Source organism: Pithys albifrons, chromosome 4, assembly GCF_047495875.1.
Source record: "Pithys albifrons albifrons isolate INPA30051 chromosome 4, PitAlb_v1, whole genome shotgun sequence".
NCBI classification, from domain to species: domain Eukaryota; kingdom Metazoa; phylum Chordata; class Aves; order Passeriformes; family Thamnophilidae; genus Pithys; species Pithys albifrons.
Genome location: NC_092461.1, coordinates 50115151 through 50138764, shown reverse-complemented (window position 1 = coordinate 50138764; position 23614 = coordinate 50115151). Strand labels below are relative to the sequence as shown.

At 36.6% G+C, this 23614-nt stretch overlaps 1 protein-coding gene across 6 annotated transcripts in view; it reads left to right on the top strand.

The window, feature by feature from the left end:
• The window catches only part of VPS13B (vacuolar protein sorting 13 homolog B), a 427169-nt gene that overhangs the window by 339142 nt on the left and 64413 nt on the right, over positions 1-23614 (top strand). For all 6 annotated transcript variants that reach the window (XM_071554088.1, XM_071554086.1, XM_071554089.1 and 3 more), the window contains exons 37-39: positions 4934-5133; positions 7659-7866; positions 8216-8400. In XM_071554088.1, the coding sequence (XP_071410189.1) occupies positions 4934-5133; positions 7659-7866; positions 8216-8400 (593 nt within the window). The remainder of the gene's footprint in view (positions 1-4933; positions 5134-7658; positions 7867-8215; positions 8401-23614) is intronic.

Genomic DNA, 23614 nt, shown 5'->3' with positions numbered 1-23614 from the left:
GAAACCTGATGGTATCTAAAAATAAAATGTTTATGATAGAAGAACCAAGTGCTACTCATGTCAATATAGCACTCAGTTTTGAAATCTGGACTCACAGATGCAAAATTAGCAGTGATTTTGTTGGTTTATATTATGCATTTTTCTATACTTAATTGGAATAATGTAGGGCAATATAGAGTTTTACAAATGTATTCTAAATTATTCTGCTCCAAAGACAGCATTCACCAATAATTAAAATCCCTTTAAATCTAAACTTTAATACGCCGTCTCTGATCAGACATCACAAAATCCAAAACTACCAAATCACCAAGTGAATTGAGATTTTTCAGTTATTTAGATGCAGTAGTGTAATGAACATGATGTACCTGCCCAGTTATTCTTTAAGGGAGATGAGCTCATTTCAAATAGATAACCATCTTTGACTTCTCTTCTGATTCATCACTGACCTGAACTCCATTTGAACCTTGTTAGACACAAAACAAGCAGGATTCCTGGCCTGAGCTATAAAATATAATTAAGCCCTTTTGAAATGATGTGTAAAAGAACATAGCTTTACCCCCACTGTAACTACTACCACCACCACAACCAATAAAGTTAAATCAAGCACTGCCTGTAATGGATTAAAATAATAAATGTTCCTGGATTTTAGTGTTTGAAGTACTTGAAGAAAACAGGCTCCCAGCAGCCAGTACTGCTGAATGCGCGGGGACATTTATTAGTGATGAATTCAAGGGTTTGGCCTGTTTAAGATCATTACTTTCTGTTTCCCGTGTGTTACACATCTCATGCTTTTACACAGCCCACATGTGTCTCCATGTAATGCTGAGAAATTCTCCTTCACTAAAGAATAGCTAATTGGTATTGAGTAAAGATTGTTCTCGTGGGGAGAATGAACCATCATAAGATTCAGCTTGACACTAATGAGAAATCCAGTGAGGTCAGTGGATTGTTAAGTAAATCTCTCCTGGAAAATTGTCCTTTACTGTGCCTCACCATTTGCTTGCTACTGCTCTTTCCAGACCTGAATAAATTGGCTGGTGCTTAAATTAACTGCACTATTTGCCCCATAGTTATTTGCATAGCTTTGTTACCCTTTCGTAGAAGATGGTTTGTGGAGGACACCTGTCATCAGAGCACAGAGCATTGGAACTGGAATATTACTACTCATTATATGAGTGACAATGCAGTGAACCAAATACAGGATTTTCTGCTAAGGAAGAGCAAATGCATAGAGAATAACAGAAGGAAAAAAACTCCTGCTACGTTTGTACTCGTTTCATTTGGAGTTGATTCAAATATCAGTATTAAAATGTTTTTGAAAACAGAAAGTCCACAGTTAATGTCAAAACTTTGTCTTTCTCTTTGTGAACCAGGAAAAACAACAGAGCTCCTTCTTAACACCTGTATTGCCTAAACACTAACTGATGGTTTCTGTAAGGCAAGGATTGTTTCAATACATTTGCTGCATCTACTAAAATAGGCCAACTCTTTCCTTTTCTGTACACAGAAATGGATTTATGCACATAGGGCAGTTTAACAAGCATGGAGCCTCCTATTATCAGTAAGTGCTCACTCCACTGTAGTTATATATAAACCCTAATCTAACTTTATGTATAACTGTATGGCGGTACTCAGATTCTATGTGATGTCTTTGTAGATCGAGTCTACTGACTAAAAAAAGATGTTAGAATATCAAAGCAAATGTCTTTTAGTAATTTTTTTTCACTATTCTGTTGTAATGATCTCCATCTTTAATTTCTGAGCAAGTTGGTTTCCTGAGCTTACCAAGCAAGTGCTAGCTTTTTTTCCAAGCTCTCCTACATTATTTCTAACCATATAGAAATACATGGATATTCCTTTTGAGCAGAAGCGTGGTGTAAGTTTTGTTTTGCTGCATTGGCATAGGTGCATTTTGTGGTGCTATTGTGAGTCTGGACAGAGTCTGACAGGGGAGGGCTGTCAGCATTTTTTAAACAGTGTCCAAAGCAAGTGCTTCATATTTATTAGTCTCCTGGAAGAGTATTTTAGAAGTCATAAAGCTATTTGTTCCTAGAAGTAAATTACTGCATGTACTGAAAAGCACACTGGTGTTCAAGAGCAATAATCCAAACAGCATAAGTTCTACATATCACAACAGTCATTTGGTAAGATACATTGCTTGTGTGTGGTGCCACCTCAAGTTCACTTCAAATGGAGAGTTTGATTTAATCTATTTAAACTGAAGTTAGACTTCTGCAATAGAGATTTGTGACAGAAGCATTGAAGGACCTACTGAAAATGGCATGTGGGAGGGAATAAACAGAGCAAAATTATTGTGCATCTTTATCTTTCTGCAGCAATTGCTTTAGTCATGGGAAAGCACTTCACTAACTGAACATACAGGTTTGGATTTCCATAGTATTGAAGCTTCCTTCGGGCCCAGAGTTCTCTTTATTTACTATAGCTTTTAAACATTTTTGCATACTTGTTCTTCGTGTGTTTTCTTTAAGCATCGTCAAGGCATCACTTTGTGCAAGTTTGTCACAATGCTCTCTGCATTGTATGTTTTTATTAAGAGAACACTGGGTTTTATACTGAATCACTTCATCCCCAAAAGGACATGTAGATAGAACTGCTAGAAAGGACAAGGGTGTGATTCTTGCCTACACAGGAGCAGTCTGGGTCCCAGCAAGAAAAACAAAAATCTATTACTGAGTTCCTGAGCTTTTCCTGGTATTTGTTACATGCAATCCATGGATGTGTCTTGTAATATTTCATGTATTTAAATTTAACCAACACTTCCTTATTCTTAGTTGTTTCTTCATTTTTCATTGTTTACTTAGCATTTGAGAAAGGCACTGCTGATTTTGAACCAGCAGCAATATGTGCTGAATGCTCAGTTCTGTTTCTAAGCTGTTGGATATTGTGTTTTCTTTGTACTTTGTGGAGCCGAGATGACAACACAAAGAGACTGCAAAACATAATCCTTCCAAATGTAATCCCAGTGAAAGAAAACATAAATAAAACCAGTTGTATTCTGGCATTCCTTTTTCCCTTTTGTTATTTCTGCAACTTGGCGCATATTCCAATAAAACTATACAACGTTTGTGTATATTGCAGAATTTTGCAATAGTTACCAAGAATTTCTCCTCTTTAAAATCAGAAATCCATGTAGAATATGAAAAAATGAATAGCCAAATATCGTAGTGTCTCTTAAAATAACTAAGCATACCAAGGTGAGCCCTTCCTGTAAAAATACCTTTTTGCTTGGTTTAAGACATGAAGCTGCTTCATTCCATGGTTTACAGAATCAAGTCTGAACCAGTGCCAAAGGAGAGGTGTCAGGGTGTGTTGATGTTAGTCATCCTGATTATCAGTGAAGTTCAGTGTCAAAAAACCACTTGGAACAGTTTTTGTCCTGTAGCCTGTTACCTGTGAGGCCAGGTGCAGGGGTTCAGAAGCCAGCCTAAATAAAAAACCCCAAAGCTAGACCTTCTTTCCCAGTCAGTGACAACAGTCCTGTTGATTGGCATGGGACAATGGTTCCTTCAAGCCCTTGATCATTCTTGCTAAATTCCACACTGCTCAAGGCAGAGATGGGTCAGATTTGTATTTCCCACCCAGGCTGGAGACAATTCAGTGCCATTATTGCTATGGGCACTGTTGGACCACCTTTCTGGTGGATGCTGCTTTAAAAAAAAATCCAATATATTCCCTTCCATTTTATACAGTATTTCTCAGTACTAGGAAATCATAATACCCAGGATACAGCCCTACTTCTTCCTGATTCTAGAAGAGTTTCATAGGAGAGGTTTTACTGCATGTATTCAAAACAGAGAGTTGTGTTTTTGTGGGATATTTCTACCAACAAAGGTATGAAAATATAAAATGAAACTACCTTGAAACATCTGTGTATAACCCTTAGCTGTTTTTTAATCTTTTGCCTTTCATAAATATACAGTTTCATTAGAAAAATGAGCTGTGGGCATTATAAAGTGTAGTGACATCCAATATTCTGAGTGTTGAGTTCAAGTATGAGCACCAGAATAGATAAAAGTTAAGCCAACCTCAAATGTAGTACTTTCCATGTAAGTGTATACAAAAGGAATAGAGATATTAAATATGGTTTGTTTTATTAAACAGTGATTTGCAGTAAGTTAAATTCACAAGAGCTGGAACATTTCTAGAAGGTGTTTGTTTCCTCAAAATGTTTGTGTCTTTAATGAGAATACCTAAGTTCTGCCACAAATGTAACCTGCCATTATAATTTTTAGGTTTTATGACCCTCTGTAAAGTGCAAATTTATGATGTGAAAAGTTTAGATTAAACTGTTTTTTTCAGGCAATGTACATTATATGTTTTGAGATAAACATTTGCTTTGAATTATTTGAATTCAAACTGTACTCTTCTTCTCCTGCTAAGCACTCTGAAGTCTAGCAAGGTGCTATGTTATAGTAATTAAGCTGAACAAAAGCAGAGATCATTGTTCAAAATAGCTATTTCCTATCAGTTTAAAATATAATGAAGTGAAGCAGCTGTTCTTTTTCTTAATATACTCTTTTTTAAAAAAAATTCATAGTTTAATGAAAAATGTCTCTTCTCATAAACCTTAAAATACTCACATGTAAAAAATTATAATGTTCTGGCAAATAGTTCTTTGTAAGGAATGTGGATGAGACGTTCTTGCACACCATATAAAGCGTGCTTGACAGTGTGGGAAGAGCAAGCTAAATTAAAAAAAATTATAAATTTGGTGGCCCAACTGTGATGCCCTTGCTTGGAGAGAAGAGTAATTGTCCACACAAGTATTTCCAGGAGAGTCAGTCTTTGTGTAGTAGGACTGTTTGCAGACAGGGATTCCCAGGCTCACGGTAAAGTGGATTCAGGAAATGGCCACATACATGTTAGGAGAATAATTACCAGTTGGATTAATTCTCTCTCTCTGTTTTTTTAGGAATCCATGGATCGTCTTTTGTCCTTGACATAAAAGATTTCTTACTTAAAACGAGTCTCAAGGAGAGAGCCAGATCTCTGCTGGGCCCTTTTTGCTGCTGTGTTAATGTGGAAGCCAAGTGGTGTAAGCACAGTGGTGATCCTGGCCCAGAGCAGTCCATTCCAAAGATGCACATCGATGTGAAAGGGGGGCTGCTGCAGGTCTGTGCGAGATGCTCATGGCTCTGCTGTGGAGCTGCACTGTCCTGGGATGATTGAGATTTCATAGATTGTATGAAAGCCTCTAAAGCTTTGTGTCCTACAGCAGGTCACGGGGTTGGAGTTTTTCGTATGTTTGATTTGGGTGGGATTTATTTCACCTTATAAAATAAGTATCTATTCTTTCATGTGAAACCATTGATTGAAAAATTATGTACAAGGTTTTGGGTTGGTGTTTTTTTTAATACTGCCTAAGGCCTGTGTAGTAGCTGTATGTGTGTGTTCCCTAGAACTACTGGATCAAATTACTAACACTTAATTTCTAGGACCCTGTTCTGATGGGTGTGTATTTGTCTGTCCATGAGCTATGTGTCTGTAATGTGTGGGGGGGTAGCTTTAGCAAGTACATATCCTTTCTTTTTAAACTTACACAGATTTCTCAGGGGAATAATTACAAGCTGTTGTTTATAGCAATTAATACTCAGTTTTCCATGCTATCTTCTCCTTCTTGGAAGTGCCCACAACTTGAAACTAGTCCAGGAAGCATGGGAGTTCTTGAAATGAAAAATAGAGTCTGTGAGGCTTGAACAAGTGGGCTTGAAGACGTCTTGTTTTAATTATTTTTGTTATAGTATCTATACACACCAAATGTTTTAAAATAAATACATAAATGAAGCATATAAAACACGAAAAGGAAATTTTGACATTTGATCGTGTCATTAGGTCTTTTCCCAGAGTTGGCATTAGAAGCTGTTTAAACCACAGCACTGGGTATAGGGCTAATTGAATAATGCAATTTTTTTAAAAAATATGTCTTAACAATTAAATAAAGCTAGTCTGTTTCTCTGCTCCTTTTTTAATTCGTTTTTCACAGGTACTTGGCTGACTACCTCTACCTCTTTTTAATTGAAAGGTTTTGGGGTGTTTTTTTTCCAAAAAGTTTGCTGTTTTGACAAAGATCAGAAAAATATCCATAAATGCAAGAAAGCCATTTATTATTAGAGCATACACTGGAATAATTAGCTTTTTCAGAAAACAATAAAGTATTTGGTCTGGCAGAATAGATTTGAGAATGCTGACAAAAGCGTTAGCAATTCTGTTTCAAATTAATTTATTTACAGCTAATGGTTTTACCAGCTCTAAACATGACCTCATCTTCTACCACTGTTAATTTGTATTGCAGCAGAGCCTTGAGAGCTTATGTGGAATTGGTGCTTCATTTGTGAATATTGTAGTAGGAGTTCCATGCCCTGGAGTTCCCAGCTGCCTGAAAATAAAAACAATAAAAGTATGGGGGGGGGGGGGGGGGGGGTGTAAAAGCCTCTGAGATTGGCTTAGGTAGGTGACAGAGAGCTCCTTGGATGTGTTGACCCTGAGCCCAGAGGCACTCTGGAACCTGCAGCAGAGATCCATCCACTAAATGGGAGTGGTGACCTGCATGGCCTGGGAATGTGTCGCTCAGGACTGGCTGTGGACATGTGTCAGGAGGGTCTTGGTTTATCCTGTGGGATTATGTGTGGATGGAAGGGAAAGAAAACCTTCCTTCTTCACAGCTATACTACACTCCCTTGAGGCATCTTCTGATTTTTTTTTCATGTCTGAAAATGGGTATTGCCCAGTGAAAAGTTTGCACTATTTTTTATGTGCACACTTGTTTGTTTATTTTACTCATATACTTACCATACTAGACTTTTAAGTTACTATTTGGAGATCTTGATTTCATCCCACACTGATTTCCAGGTCTAATTTATTTATTAATTTCTGGTTGCTTCCTTGTCTTCCATATTGGAACTAGGCCTGCTTCTGCACATGAAGACTAAGGGACTTGTTCCCATCAATGTGACTCTCTCAAACAGCAGCTTGATTTGAGGAAAGCAACAATACTTCTCAAAGCTGGCAGAAAGCAATGTCTGCTTGCTTTTTATTTTGCTATAATGTGCATGTATCTTCTGGACTTTCAGTTAGATATTTTTCTGTATTTCTGTTTTAAACTTCATAAAGCTTTAAATTTTTAACCTCACCCTGAGTACTATAATATCCAATTCATGTGACTCAATTTGCTTTAAAAATGATCTTTCTTATGTCTTTGAAGGCACCTTCTTTGCTATGTCAGGTTTTAATGTATTCCAGAATTGCACTTTTGGAGCAACAAGGTTATTGAACAGTTTAAACTGTGTATCTTTAAGGCTTTTTTGTTGTATCTTAAATGGCAAAACCTGTGACCAGTCCTAGCATTACATACTCTTATTGAGATCTGTGGTCTTCTGGGCTGCATCACTATGAATTTTTAAGTGCTAGGAACTAGTATTTTTCTTTGAATGATGAAAAGGACAAATTTGCCAAATGTTTTTGTAAATATTGTTTTTGCTGTTTCTGTTCTTTATTTTCACACTAAGGATACTTGCAAACAATTATGGTATAAGTAGAGCAGTCATGTTAAGTTTGTATTGTTTTAGAGAGAGTTTTTTCCCTCTGAAAATGACTGAATATTTGTGTGTAATTGTTTCTTTTTTTCTTTTTTAATAAAGGTTTTCTGGGGTCAAGAGCATTTGAACTGTTTGGTTCTCCTCCAGGAGCTCCTGTGGCAGTACCTTACTAAAAAGGGCTGTGTAGAGACCTCAGTACCTGAACGAACACACCCCACTTGTTCTTCTGCAGAAAGAAGCCAGGCCTCAAAAACTGAGCATAGCTCAGATGATCTGAGAACAGGCCTGTTCCAGTATATACAAGATGCTGGTAAGAAGAATATTGTGGCTCTCTGTTTATGTTTTTTTTCTGGATTATAAAGTAAAAACAGTAGTAACCTATTAGATATTACTTGCCTCTTACAATGAATAACTACATTTTTTGGAAAAGCAGTTGAAAAGACATCTGCTAGAATTAAAAAAAAAAAGAAAAAATACTTTAAAAGACTTTTTTGGTTTCTTTCCATTAAGCTGTAATCTTTTAAAAGTCGGGGAAATTGCTTTTTTATTTTCTCTCCTTTTGATCCCAAGGGATTTATTTTTACCACTTTGGTTTCATAAACCAGCATGTTTCTTTCTAGAAATTGTAGAACATGTTATAGCTTTCTTTCATTTGACAGAAGCACAAAAGCTGCCTGGTGCCTATGAAGTTGTGTTTTACAACGAAACTGAGGATAGTCCAGGAATGATGTTGTGGAGATATCCAGAACCCAGAGTGCTCACTCTTGTGAGAATTAACCCTGTTCCTTTTAATACCACTGAAGACCCAGATATTAGCACTGCTGACCTTGGAGATGTGCTTCAGGTGGGTAATGAGAGTTCTCTACATTTGGTAACAAATGAAAATGTTACCACTGTAACGTGAATGTTTTCAAACTTGGTTTATTAAAAATGAGTGCAAAACAAATGTCAGGAGGTAAAATCGATAGGAGGTAAATTCAACAGCTTGAGCACATATTTAGTTTTAAATCTACTTGTGCAGACTTTTTAACCACTTATCCTTAAAGTTTTTCTATTGCATATTAAGCTAGGTAGAATTTATCAGTTCTGTTTGCAAGCATACAGAGTTTTTATTCTGACTTCCTATGATTTCATCTATCAGTCCTTGCTTGAAGACTTCATTTGGTTTGAACCTGAAGTATGTGAGGAAAGACTAAATCCCAGATTTGGTGGAATCATTGAACTAAAATCTCCAATCAGCCATTCTGTCCCGTGTCTGTTGGCAGATGGCTGTGCTGCTTCTGGTGAGATCCACAGGGTGGAGAGAAAAGGTCTGTTCTCTGCTTTGGCTGTGAAAGGGTTGAGGTGGGCAGTGCAACCTGGCTGTGTGAAGCCATGGAGCTGCTCTGCCAGGGTGGGCTGAGTCCTGCAGCCCCAAAAACAGACCATACCTCCCAATTACACTGATCCTTAACTCCAGAGTTTTGGCTTTGTAATGTTATGTAATCAGGTAGTCACATTTTCTCCTGTCTACTGTAATTATTTATAAATTCACTTATTCCTTGTATTCCTGTTTTGATTTTAGTTCAATTTTAATTCTGTTAATCTCAGTTTCTCTTTTGTACTACAAATTGGACATGTCATTTTTTTTTATTTCAGTTTGGTTGTTAATCAGAATAGTGTTGTGAGTCAAGGGAAATTACTATCTCTCAATTCTTTCTATTTATTAAAAATTGTTGAGCTATATTTCATTACTGCTATAACATTAAAACTTGCTTTTAAAATTGAATTATGCACCAATATGCTTTGAGTTATGAGTAAGTAGGATAATCTTCCTCAGATAAATGGCATAATGTTATTACCGTGCACATACTGTTAGTGAGATCATGTAAGTGTCCTGCCAATTTCTTTGCCCTCTAGACAGCCAAATGTCAACTCCTTTCAGTTATATGAAAATTAAAATTAAATGGAAAAAAATCATTGCACTTGGCATGAGGTTTGAATCAAAGATCAAAATTGTGTTATTCTAGGCTGTCTTGATGACCCTACTGGGTTGCTATGAAAGCCAATATTTTGCCTTGTTTCAGGATGGTATTTTTGGAGCACAGAACACCAAGTTTTGTTTATTAATATGCTGCATATTTAGTGCATAGGAAGAATTCATTAAATATAAAGATAAAAAAGGGAGAACAGCATTTATTTTATTCAGCTCTTGAAATGAAACATTAGAGAAACATCTGCAAGGTGAAGACTTTAGCAAAAGTTCCAAAATTGAAGACAATAATGTTATGAAGTATATTAAAATACATTTTTAAAATCTTGCCCAGGATTGTGTATATGTTCAAATGCAAGGAGGACCCATAATGTCACCAGCTGTGACACCAGTCTCCCTTAATCCTCTATTTCACATGAATCCAGTCAAAGGTGGATTTTTGTTCTCTGCAGTTTGTGTTGAATTCAAAGTTTGCCAGTTACATGTTCTTTCTTTCTGAGTAAGTTGCTGTGACATTTCATCTAGCTTTCTATCTCCCTTAAACTTGTAGCATATCGTTCTAATCATGGGCAGGTTTTAGTAGTCTCTGTTTTTATAGCTATTCTTCAAATTCCTGGAACTTGGAAAAGCTTCACCACAAAGAGAATTTTTCTAAATATTGAAGGTGCATGTCATCTGCTGTGGCCAAAGGATAGAGAACAGCCTCAGATAAGAGTTGATGTGAACTATATTGTTTCTGTAAAACCTTACCTTGCTAGATCATCCCAAGAGCTTATTTTCTTGTGCTTTTACTTGTGTTGTTGCACAGAGATCAGCAGTTTCACTGGTCAGGTTTCTAATACTTGCTTTTTACAGTCCAGACATTGTTGTTTTTATTTCTGGAGGCAGAAGAGAAAGAACTGATCTTTGTGCCCTGGTGTGGCATGTTGCATTTTCTTTAGCAATTTGAAATAGAAGTTTGATTTAATTGTTTGAAAGAAATGAGAATCCTGGATGTGCTTGTGATAAATTGCATCAGAATTGTATTTCTTTGGGGAGGTTGAGAGTACCTGAACTTCTTCTTGTTGTCTAACAGACATTGCCAACACCTTCTATTTAATTATTAATCCCCTTATTGTCCAATTTTTGCATGCTACAAATGTTCTTTGGCTCTGTGATTTACCATTCCTTCAAATAACTAGTATTTGATTAAACACTTTAGACTTCACTGGTATCTCTTCTTAACTTTTAAGGAGTTCCTTCTCAGCAACATAAAGTGTTTCTTATCCTCAGGTATAAAAGCCACAGTTTGACATCTTATTCTGCCCCTTTTTTGTCTGGAGACCTTTTCTTATTTTACTCCTACACCACTGCCAAGACCTTTTCTGAATATAACTTCTCAAGACTGGTTCAAAGTTTGTATGGTAGTATGTACAATCTCTTACTAATGAAGAGAGGACATATACAGGTATTATTTTTGAAACAGAAGATAAATTGAGGCAAAAACTAATTTCTGACTGTGCTTGCAAGTCATTGGTGTGTAGCTAACTGAAAAAAAAGTTAATACTGGGTTCTTGATCAAGAAAGAAACATGCTAGGGATGTAGAATATTCCTGAGTCTTTTATACTGAAAATCTTTCTAATTCCTTATTCAAAACAATTCTGTTGACTGCTCTGTCAGCTTCTGTTTCATTTCCATTGATGGTTGCCTGTTTTTCAAGTTGTGAAGCTTTTTGATTGATGTTTAGAAAGTTCTAGCCAAAATATCTCAGTAAAGGTCAATGTGGGGTGAAGGAATATACACATAAGAGCAGTAGTTTCATGTTCTCATAGGAAGAAAAAGTAAATAGGCTGTGTCTTATCTAAGAAGTGTGATAAGTACTGCTTTAAGCCACCACTAATGTGCCCCTTGTATGAAGGAGATCTACAGAAAAGGCCTTCAGGCAGCTACTCAAATGTTGGTAAAAGCAAACCATTTTCATCTTGAATGTTGCTAAGATTCCTTTTAATATACATGGGGAAGAAAAAGCATATTGGTTTCATATTCCATATACCATTCTCTGAAACTTCACTTAGCACATATTTCATAAGAGTGAAGTTAATCCCAACACTGACTCCCTGTAATGTCGTGTAAATCAGGGTAATCCGTTACTGCCCGGATCAGCAAGAGCAAAGGGTACAGTGGTGCTGAGGTTAGAATTGTATCACCACCTCAGGAGTAGAGGGAAGTCCAAACTTGGAAAAATTTCACAAAATTAATTCAAAAGCTAAAAAGCAAGATGAAATAGCAATGCCTTTAAAAATATTGAAGATTGAGAAATCAAAAAGGGATACTCTCTGAGACTTTCTGAGTTATAGGAGATGAAACTTAAATCATTCAAGTGTATTGCTGGTCAGAGGAAGTCTTGTGGTTAAAGATATGTGGGTGAGCAACTTCAAAAGCCTTTTTATTATGCACTTAAAGAAAATATGTACACAAAACCAGAGAGACAAAGCCTACTGTTCTTGCTCCAAAAGTTTAGTTCATGCTACATTTAGGACACTCTCTTGTGCAGATAATTTCTATAATAAAACTTGTGCAGTTGTTTATAAATTTGTCTCGGCAAGTATTCACATGTGAAGACTCAAGGCGTGCCTCAGTTTCCCAGTTTAACAGTAAAATATATTCTGCAAGGCAACCAGATCATCATGACAGGGCAACAGGTCTTCTGTTTGGTCTGTGATGATCTTATGTGGCAGTTAAAGCTGGGATCTGTGGGTAGTGATGCTTCTCCTTCTAATGAAATCTGACCCTAAAATATCTCCCACTGAGATGTGGAAGTGGTGATGGCTCTCAAACTGAACTTGGTTTGTAATGTATGTAGAAATGTCTCTTGCAGAGATACCAGAGTTGTAGAAGATACATGAGCATCTCAGGAACAAGAAGGTGCCAGACAGTCTAAACTGCACAATAAGGGCTTCATAGACTCTGTCTTCATCTCCCAAATGATGAGGATGTTGGTGTGAACTGGCTACGAAGACAGCTGAAAAAGAGTTTTCAGCAGTTTCCTCCATCCTGATTGTTCTGGTAGCCTTGGAAGTATGGCATTAGGAAGAAAGGAGTAAGAGCAGTTTTTAATCCCAGGCAATAGTTTAGGCAGATAAAGCCACTGTCCCAGAACATAAAGAGTAACTGAAGAAGGATATATTCCACATCATAACAGACGACTGTATTTCAGAGTTGTCTCATGGTGCTAAATTCAGCCATGCTTGTACAGTTCCTTGGATCTGTCAGGTTCAGCATTTGAGAAGGGACAAGTGTTCTTCCCTACCATGATATTTTGAAAATTCAGAGGAGAGAGTTGCAGGAAAAACAATTGAGTTAGTGGTTCAGACTTTCCCATTGTGCAGATGCAATATGTAGTTAGCTACATTTAGATATGTAACCTCAAAGAAAGTGCTGTGGGGCTTAAAACTGTACTGGCACTATGCATCTGGTTTCCTGAAGTCTTCTGTGTCTTTTTGCAGTCTTGAGAATCTCAGATACATGTTTATCTTTGATTAGTCTATGTTATTTTACTTTTCTAGTTTAATCTGAGTCATATTTTTATATAATTTATCTTTACCAAGAACAAAGTTGACAGGTTTGGGTTGGCACAGGAGAGAAAAAAAGATTAGTAAGGGCTTGCCAAGGTAGGAAATCAGTGCCTGTGCCATCAAGAAAATGTTCTTTTCTGTGCCAGCAGGTGAACAGGACACACAAATGATTTCCTGTACAGCTGGAGGCCTATATTATCTAGTGAACTTTTTAGAGAGTCTCACTGTTTACCATTGCATTGTAGAGTTATCTTTCCAATCAAGGATATTGCTGGCATTGCCCCAGATCTCAAACAAAAAGCTGTGTATTGTCACACGACCATTTACACAAGTGGCCATGGATTTAAAAGCAGGAGAAAACCAGATTTGTCTAATCAAAGTAATCATATAATGTGTAATGCTCCAAAATTTAACTTCTCTGATTTATTTAAGCTGCATCACCAACACAGAATTCCTTCTCCTGGATTGTCATGCAGTGAGAGATGCAAGCTGCTAAAGCTTACAAAATGAAAGGAAGATCATCTATGGCATTTTCTTGTTTCTCTGTATGAAGTTAAAAGATCTGCTGAACTGTAACTCTGACATGTTTTTGTATTTGAGGATATTTGCCCTGCATACCTGCCAGCATTCCTATTGCATGCAAGTGTAATCAGCATTATAACAGCTGATGAAAAGATGAATATGTGCTGAGACCTCATTTTTTGGTCTGTCTTTACATAGTGTCCTAAGAAACAAAGCATGGTTTAGAAAAGTAGTGATTAAATTAACCAAATCTCAAGCTTTACTGGGGAAAAATTTAGGCAGTGAGGATAGTTCTGAGATTCAAGGACTTAACTGGGATTTAATAAGGAAAGACTAGGTAAATAAAACTACTGTGGTAAAATTCACACAGAGCATTTTCTGAAGTGGTGAAATCCCTTTTAGGAGAACATAAAATATTTCCAACTTCAAAAGGCAGAGATTCAAAAAATTGTCTGTTGCATCCCCTTACATGCTTATGCTATTTAAATAAAGCATTTGCAATCTCTGTAGTCTGGAATCTAATTCTTTCAACACTGTCAGCCAATAAACAGTCATTTTCTAACACCTTGTGGCTGTTTAAACAGTGGCTTAAGGAAGCATGAGCTTAAGAGTGACTGACATTAGACCTACTGTAAGTCATTATTCCAGGAAGGATTTGACATGACAGTCAACAGGAAAAGTATTATGATCAATGTCAAAGACATTCATTTTTCCTTTTAACAGAGAATACCTCATTTTTGGCTGGCTCTGCTTCCTTTTTACTTTTCATTCCCTGTTGGGACTACAGTGTTCAGCTGGGCATGTAAAAGTCTGGGAAAAGTGCTTTTTGGGAAACCACAAATTTTATCCATGTTTGATTTACTTCTTATATTCCCAGAGCAACAACTATTTTGGAAATCCAGATGATTTGTGTGTGACAGGTTAGTGATTTAAGTTCATAGTGTTACTATATTATAAGCTGTAAAGTTCAACTGTGCTTTTTGAGAAACCTGTTGGTTTGCAAGTTATTGGCTTTACTGCCATGCAGCTCAGCACTGTCTTCAAATAATGAGACCTTTTAGATGGAGGGGGAAATAATTTGTCTAGCTGTTGTGAATTGTGCAGAAGGCAAATTTGGTGATTTATCTGGGATTCTGTTTTTTAAAACTTGTATTTCCTGTTAATTCTACCTTTTGATGTTATTCAAAATGCCTGCAATAGTCTTATTATTGCTATACACAGACTCTATACAGTGTTTTTGTGATCTCTCTACTGTGTGAGGAATGACAACAAGCTTGAAATGAAACAATGCAGTGCAATTACTGAGCATATCCGATCATAAACTAGAGCTGTGACAACTGCCATTTATTCTAACGTAGGAAACTGCTTTCCCAGCAGTAGAAGAAGTGTTTCCATTCATGTATGAGTACAAAAATGAATGAAGGTTGTCACATAAACAGCTGCTCTGTGTGAGAGAGCTGTAGCTCTGCTTGTATCCTGAGCCACTTCCACTTCAAATGATCCAGGTGCAAGCAAGTTTTCTGATGCTGGGCAGACTTTTGCACATGTTTTCCAAAGTTAAGCCTCTGACTATTAATTGTAAGTATCGTCTTCATCATCTTGCAGGGAAGGAAGTAGGGGCTAAAGAGGTTGGAGAATTATACCGTGAGTCCCAAGCAGATGTTGAAACAGAGCCCATTCTCTTTAGGCATTTCAGCTTTAAACATTATTTGCGAACTTCCTTGCCTGAGAGCAGGATTATCTCAGACTTTACTATTTTGTTACTGGTTTGTGTGTGTATAATCTTAATTATTTTGCTGTGTGATCTTGGTGCTCACTGCACTGAGATGATACTGTATCATTTGGCCTAGAGTTTCTGTGCAGTCTGCAGGGAGTTAAGCGTAACTCGTTGGGAATGTTAATGGAAGTTGTGTATAATTTGCCTGTGCATCACTAAAATTCACCCTTTGGCGTTACTGAGCCAGTGTAAGTTCTGTTGGGTGCCAGAGGACTGACGAAACCATCAGATTAGCCTAATGACAGATTTACACTCTCCTCGGGTTCTGTACGTTTCAGAGTTTGTAACTCTGATTTATGAAACTTTGCAAACCAAGTCCTTCCGGCTCTGTGCTGATCTTGTGGTAGCCCTTGGAGGAGTCAGGCTTCACTGTGGTGAGAACATGTGGTCAAAAGAGCCCATATACTGAAAATTAAACAGTACTTTATGTATTAATAGACTGCTAACCTCAGTCCCAGAGGTGACTACATTTCAGAAGCACAGTGCTTGTATTATTAATAAATACTAAACCCTAGAAAATTAAAAACCTTAAATAAAATGGCAAAAATAGTTCTTGTATCAGAAAAAGAGAATAAGGAGTTTTTCAGGAAGCAGGTGAGTCTCTGATGTTAGATTTCTTATCTGTATACTTTTGTTTCTCAATACTTGCAACAATAAATTCATGTAATTAATTAAATATTGTTGCTTTTGCTATTAAAAAAGCAAGTGATCATCACCTAAATTCAGTCTCAAGAAGAATGACAATTAGTAGAAAAGTTTGATACTTAGCAGTACATAATTTTCGTGTTTAAAGTCCTGCAGAAACCTCAGTTATAGCATAGCACTATTCTGTGCTTTCTTAACAAAAGCTGTTAGTGTGTTTAGAGTAATTTTTCCATGATGAAAAAAGCTGTGACAGATTACTTTATTCCACACACCTGCATCTGCTCTGAACCTGCTAGCCTGATAAATTGATAAGTTAGTCACATGTTGTTTTAAAAAGGCAAAGAACATAGTTCCTAATAAAAGAATGCTACATATTTCTTCTGAAAGGTTAAAAAGCATTTCTCAGGGCTCTTAAATTACCATATTCTGATACCAAGGGAAAATAAAACCTGGGCTTAGAGTCTTGTTTGTACTTAGAGGGCTTTCCGGACAGGAAGGCAATCTTGATGCAATTCAGTAAGCCACAATACCAGTGGGGCATTACAGGTGAAAAAAGTGCAGCTGTACCCCTCACCACAATGTATTACAACTGTACAGTGCAATGTTTCCTGTCCAGAAATAGGGCTTGGTTAACTTTGTTTCCCAAGAGTAGATCATATTAAAATATTATAAAATCATGATTTCCTGCATTTGAATGCTTGTGGTTTCTCAACTGGTTCCAATATTACAAAAGGGTTTTTTATAACTTCTATTAGTTGAAGATGTATAGAAGCTTTTTTCCAAAGTCAAATAAAAAGCAGTTATATATTTTTAAAGAATAATTTCTCCCAGAAGACAAGAGTTTTCTTTCACATCTCTTTATTATAACTGTATTTGATATTTATTTTATAAACTACAGGACAGATGTAAATTTAAATAAAGTTAAATAAATATGCTAATAGGACCATAAATATATATGTTAAATGGAGTTGAAAGACCTGAGGTATAAGTTATTACTCAGAAAGCAAAATAGTGATTATTTTCACTATTCAGTCGAAGACCTTAGTATGGATAGGGGAGAAAATGAAATTAAGCAGATATTGTATATTCAGTTTTAAAGTGAGTATTTGTAATTGAAATGTTCTAGCTTTAGGACCAGATTTTTTAAACCAAATTCAAGGAGAAGTAAAGAAATTCAGTGAAAAAATTATATGGCATAATTTTGAAAAACATCTCCAGTTGAGATGTCTGATTATTCCTGAGTGTTGAAAACTGAGAGTGCACTGTGGTGAAATAACTTTTACTTCCCAAAATATGCAGATGTGTAACACTTAAACTGGTGTCCAAGTACAGAAACCCACAGTGAATATACGAGGAGATTGAGCTGGGGAGAACAGCAAATACTTTGTACAGCTGGAATGCTTTTAATCCTAGTAGTACTGCTAATCTTAACACTACTGATACTAGGCTATAATTCTACCTCACTGTAAATCACCACTTTGTTTTTTAATTTGTTGGGTTTTCATTTGTTTGTTTTTTCTTTCATTAAATGGGACAATTGGTGATCTGTAGCTGTGCCAAGAGAGTCTGTTCTCCACACTGATGTGATACCACCTTAGCCCTGAAGAAGGTTAAAAAATGGTTATCCAATAGTTTATAGCACGATTTCACAATGTCAAGATAAACAGGAATGTGGATGATAAAGTATCCTACAGTTGTCCAAAATGGTGTTCCACTAATCATATTGAATTGTGTATGTTGGGTGAACAAGCATATTACAAAGGGTTTATTCTATTTAATATTATTTTTCTTTTGAGCATATTTTCTATATAATGTATTTTTCTACAGAGTTCTTTTGCTAGTTTTATATAAATAAGACTTCAAAAGCAAATTCAGTAGTAATGTTCCTCATAGTTATTGCCAAGAATTTTCCCTAATAAAAATCTGGATAAAACTTTTTATTTCCTGCTACTGTGACTTCTGTTCACCTAATGAGAGAATTGTATTTTTAAGGCAGTTGGCCCTAAAACAGTAAGATAACCTAATAACAGAATAGCAATGAGTTTACTCATGCTCAGGAAGCTGAAGTTAAAGTCTCAGCACGGTTTGGTGTCTGACTCCAAGTGTTGCCTTCTGGCTCATCCACTGAGGTGGCCTTGCTTGGAGGAGATAAAGCACACACACACTTCCTGTCCTCTGTGTCAGTCTCATCTACAGGAGTTATTTCTGGAACAAGAATAGCTTGGTTTCCAAGAGGAAGCGCCCACGTTCTGAGGGACTCAGATTCAAGAAATGAATATTGCTGTGTAAAAGCTTATTTTCTAGAAAATACATGGATCAAAAGGCAGCATCACAGAAAGCAACATTAATTACATCGTGTAACCCAGCTGTTTATGTCTGTCTTTCTTCCTCAGCTGAACAAGATGTGTTTTGCAGCCTAAGAAGTCTGCACAGTTAGAAGTCCATTTTTTTGCACTGAGTTTTAAAATTATATGCTTCAGTGTTTAAACAATAAAGCAATAATATGTTTGCTCAGCCTTCATTCAGCAACCTCAAAGAAGTAGGCTGATGGCTGTAGCTTTTTCCTAGAGACAAAAAAAGATGTCCATGAAAAAGATGGGATTAGCTTAAAAAGAGAGTTACTTCAATTTTTTCTGTCCTAATTGGAAATTCTCTCTGTGTCTGAGACCTGTTAGCATTCTGATACCACAGGTATGATCATTTCTGGTAACATGGCAGGTTGTGGAGATGCAGTGGTGGGGTCTCTGCTCAGCTGGAGAGCTCAGCTACAGACACCTTCCTGTACACAGATGAAGGAGGGTGCACTCAGGGCTTTCAATGCAAAGTAGCCAAGGAGCCTAAAGCTGAGAGGGTAGGGTCAGCTCACAAGAAAATCTAGAAGCATGTTGTGATCATGACATCCTTTAAAAAGCACAGTCAATTATTACACAAACAATCATTAGCACAAACAGTCATTTCTCTCCTATCGTGTCTTATTTTTGCAAGTAACAACAAGTGCAACTAAGGAGGAGTATCCATCTCTACAACACAAAGATGATAATATTAACATGTACCATAGCATGAACTGATTCTGTAGCATTTCTTGGCCCCTTGTTTCCAATAAGAAATTATTCTGGTACTGATAATGTATGACAGTATCTGATGAATAAGAAAAAACACGATCTATCACATTGCAGTGCCTTAGTGGGAGTATTTCATGTTCATTACTAACATTGATATTGTCTTGCTGATAGGTTAACACATGTGAAGAAAATTAATTTGAAGGATGCAGATTTTTAAGAGGATGTTCAAGTTTCTTGTTGCTTGGGGTTGGTTGTTTTTTTAATGTATGTGGTAGAAGTTTCAGCTCTGCTCAATTCAGAGGTGTTTCTCATGTCTGTTAGTGTAATACGTATGAAGATTTTTATCTTAAAGTGAAATGAGAGATTCAGAGAAAACAGGAATGCATGCTCATCTAATTCCAAAGATTTCTGCTGCAAGGCACCTATTTCCAATGAGTTGTTTGTGTCCTGTGTCACGGTGTTCCCTAACAGTCCTCTAATTGCAGGGGGCAGGTCTGGAATTGTGACTTGGAGACAACGGCTTTCCTTCCAGTCAGAATTTGCCAATTCACTGTTTTCCCTCTTCCAAACACTGTCATGCAATTTTCAGATCTTCAATGTCTAAATTCCACAGCAGTAAAGAGGAAAAGATTGCTCTACTTAGACTTGAGGCTGTTTTCATGCAGATTTTCTTTTCTGCTTCTAATCTCTGTTGTTAATGCTGCTGAAAAAAAACAAGAGGTTTTGCTCTCTATTACCATACTCATCCTTCTAAATAAGTGTGAGGCATAGAATGTGGTTTTCCTGCAAAGCAGAGCTTGGAGATTCTTGTTTCAGTCTGAGCTCACAATTAAATAATAATTGTAGGCACATGTAAATGGCAGGTGAATAAAGTCACCACAATTAAAACTCTTGGAGAGCTAGGGAAGAAGACAAAAGGTTGTGGGGAAGTGTCTGCTGAAGAAGCATGCTTGTTTAGCAAAAAATTTAAATATGCTTTGTTAGTGTTTACTTTTATAGAGGCTGCCTTAGTGGTCACATTTTCTAAGAGGTAACAATTACCTGAGTTATAGCTTAGGTTTTATTCAAATATTTAACGGTAAAAGAACCATATTTAATTCAACATGTGGGGAATTTTTTGTTGCAGCTAATTCACTTATTCCCACTGCTTATGACTCAATTCTGGCATTATAGCCCATTTCCAGGCTTTCACAACTATTATTTTTGGCAGCTAATATTGCCCAGAGCTACCATCTTTCCTTAAACTTATCCAGATCAGGCATTAGTTATAAACCCCCTAGAACAAATAAAGCTAGATATGTAGGAATCAAAGATTCTAAGTCAAATAAGTCTTTTGCAAGCTTTAAGCCAGAAACCTTACAGTTTGTGTAGTCCCAAAGCATGAGCTGTACTTTGTATAGGCAACCATAAAATGTGTCATTGGCTGTTTCCTTCTAATGTGCAGATGACACCTTGAAACGTACTGTCTCTTGCACTGCTCGATTTCGTGACATATTACAAGTTAGAAAAAATCAGTAAACAGAAATAAGCAGGAATAATCTTTTCAACTTATCAGTCTGCTTTAATTGTCAACTGATTTTTTTTCCTCGCTATTCATCCTGCTGAGCTCAGTGATCATTCCTGTGCCTTTCCAGATTTTTCATAGTTCACTTCAGGGAGTTTGGCGTGTAATATGCAGAATCACAGAGTGGGTCGGGCTGGAAGGGACCAGAGTGGGTCATCTGGTCCAGCCCTCCCACTCAGGCAGGGCAATCCCAGAGCACATGGCACAGGATTGTGTACCGACAGTTCTTGCACATCTCCAGAGAGGGAGACACCACAGCCTCTCTGGGCAACCTGTCCCAGCTCAGTCACTCCAATAAAGAAGTTCTTCCTCATATTCAGGTGGAACTTCTACTGCGTAAGTTTATACCAGAGCCTGAAGAGGAGTTATTACTTCTTTATGTTTTGTTTTGGTTTGGTTTGGTGTTGTTTTGAACATTTAGCTTTACTATCTTTTCCTCAAGATAAATTTCAGTATATTCACCACCTAATGAGTGGGTGGAAATATTGAAGTACCTACTTCTCTTTTTTTTAATAGTATATTTGAAATATGATTTGGGGTTTTTCAAGTTTTACTCTGCCTTTATTTTAAATCTTTATTTTCAATCTCACTATATTACTTTCCTCCAGCCTTACTGATAGTTCTTTGGTTTTCATATTGTAGTGCCACTTAAGAAATTCCATTATTGTGCTCTTTAACTTGTTCTTTCAGCACATTAATCTTAGTGGGAATAGAATTCATCACCTTGCTTAGCCTCTCTTAAAATGCCCATTACTTGCCATTCCAATCCACTTTTGTGAGATTTTCAGTAGGGAGACTTGCATATTTAAAGAAAGAGCAGTTTCTCTGAGGTATCCGTAGCTGAAGGGTAGGAACATGGATGTGGTACTGTGCAATATTGAATGTTTGTCCACAGCTGTTAAACTTTAAATAATTCAACACTGAGAGGTTCTGAAAATATCTAAAACTCTGTAGTGACACTGACAGCAAAAGGAATCAATGCAATGTGACTTTGAAATATGGCCACAAATGCAAAAATATGATATTTCTTATCTCTGCTGTTGTGCATAGCACTGCTGTAGAGTTAGCACAGAACCAGCAAAGATCAAGCCCAGCCACCTCCAGCCGGGTCAATGGTTGTTATTTTCTTCATCTTATTGAAAAATCAAGTTTTTAAAAGCAGCTATCATGAGTACCAAGGCCATCCTTGAATCTTCCCATCTTTTTTCTGTGTGATTTCTAGGCTTAAATTTTCTTCATAGGGCAACCTCAGTTTTGACCCAGTTTCTAAAGACCTTTATTAACTGTTTCTCTCCTGAGGTGTCTGGGTGGAGCAATCATGTTCCTATTGTTGTATTTCATTTAGTCCTCAACTCTCCACAGCAGGAGTTAATATGGTTTAAAGATGAAGAAATGGAAATGTGTGTGATATTCCAGATGAGTCCCCACTGGTGTATTATGCAAGTCAATTAATACTTGTCCCTCACTTTTGGAAATGTCTCACCTGGTGCCTCTCAGGGTGGCATCTGCTTTTTCCAAGCATCATCATACCTCCTCATAATTTTCTGGCTGACATTTACATATCTTCACCATTTCCACTTGAATATGGAGCTTATAAACATATATGTTGTTATCTTTATGCATATGACATGTGGGTTTTGATGTTAAATCAGTCCCTTTCTCTCAGACTCTACTCTTTGAAATTAAGTCAGCTCTGCTTTCCTGGTTGATGTTGCTGTGGTACTCTGTGACACATACATTACTGGCATCAGAGTTTTGCTGGCAGTTGTTAGATAATTTGTTGTCCTACCTCTTAAAATAAAAAAAATACAGTGACTGTGGTACCTTTTTTTCCGTCTTCACATACCATTGTGACTTGACAGATATAGTAAAACTCCACCTTCCAGGTTCCGTGGTTGCACATGTTAATTTCTCTGGAATTCTTTGGTGATTATTTATGTTCCTTTTCCTTCCCCAGCTTGAACAGTTGAGCTGCCTGAGTATTCCTTCTTAACCTACATTCCTGTTAATTAATCAGCCCTCTGTCACCTCCATGTGCATTGTAGTCTTTACTGAATAACAAGGAAGATTACTTACAGAGCTTTTTCTAGATTTGCTTGCATCTCTACCACATTCTTACTTACTTTCACAATTATTCATGTATACATCTCTATACACAGACACACAGGGATAAAAAAGATAATAGCAAATACATGTGCATTTTTTTCTTACTATTTGCCTTATGTCAGCTTGACTTTTAGTAATTCTTGCACATGTATGACTGCCATGACTGTGGATTTCTGTATCTTAATTCTAAAATCTTCATAGCTGATTGAGTTTGCATTTGTTATAAGTTCATATTCTCATTCATTTTCATGCTGTTAAGAAAAAAAAAAGGAGGCATAGGACACAACCCTTTAAAATCTATACTTTCATTAAAAGTATAGTTTGCTAAACTATATATAGTTCCTAAAAGTAGTGGTTTTCTATTGTCTTTAGAAATGTCTCTAATAGCATTCTCTCCAGTTCAGTGATGCATCCAGAAATAATCCCAAGTGGATTATTTACAGACTTAAAATTAGGGATGTGACTAAACAGAAGCCACTATGAATTTATTGGGTTTCGTTTGCATTTGTTTGTCTAAATAATATATTCCTTGAAACAAAAGGATCATGTGATTACAAGTACTTCATTATTTTGCCCAGGATTTTTAGTCATGTGTTATCCCACAACAAGCCATTTTGTTGTCTGTCATCACTTTTTCTCTGCATCATTCATTATTTTAATGAATTAATTTTTTTTAATGTAATAAAACTTAAGAACTCGTCCAAGAAAAATGTAATGATGACTAGAATATCTTTGATACCATTTTTTGCTGCATAATACAAATAATAATTAGTTGAATTGTCTTTGTTGTTCATGGGTACTGTGAAACAAGTAGGTGTTTTTTTATGGAGGAAGAGAAAGTTGGAATCGGTTGGA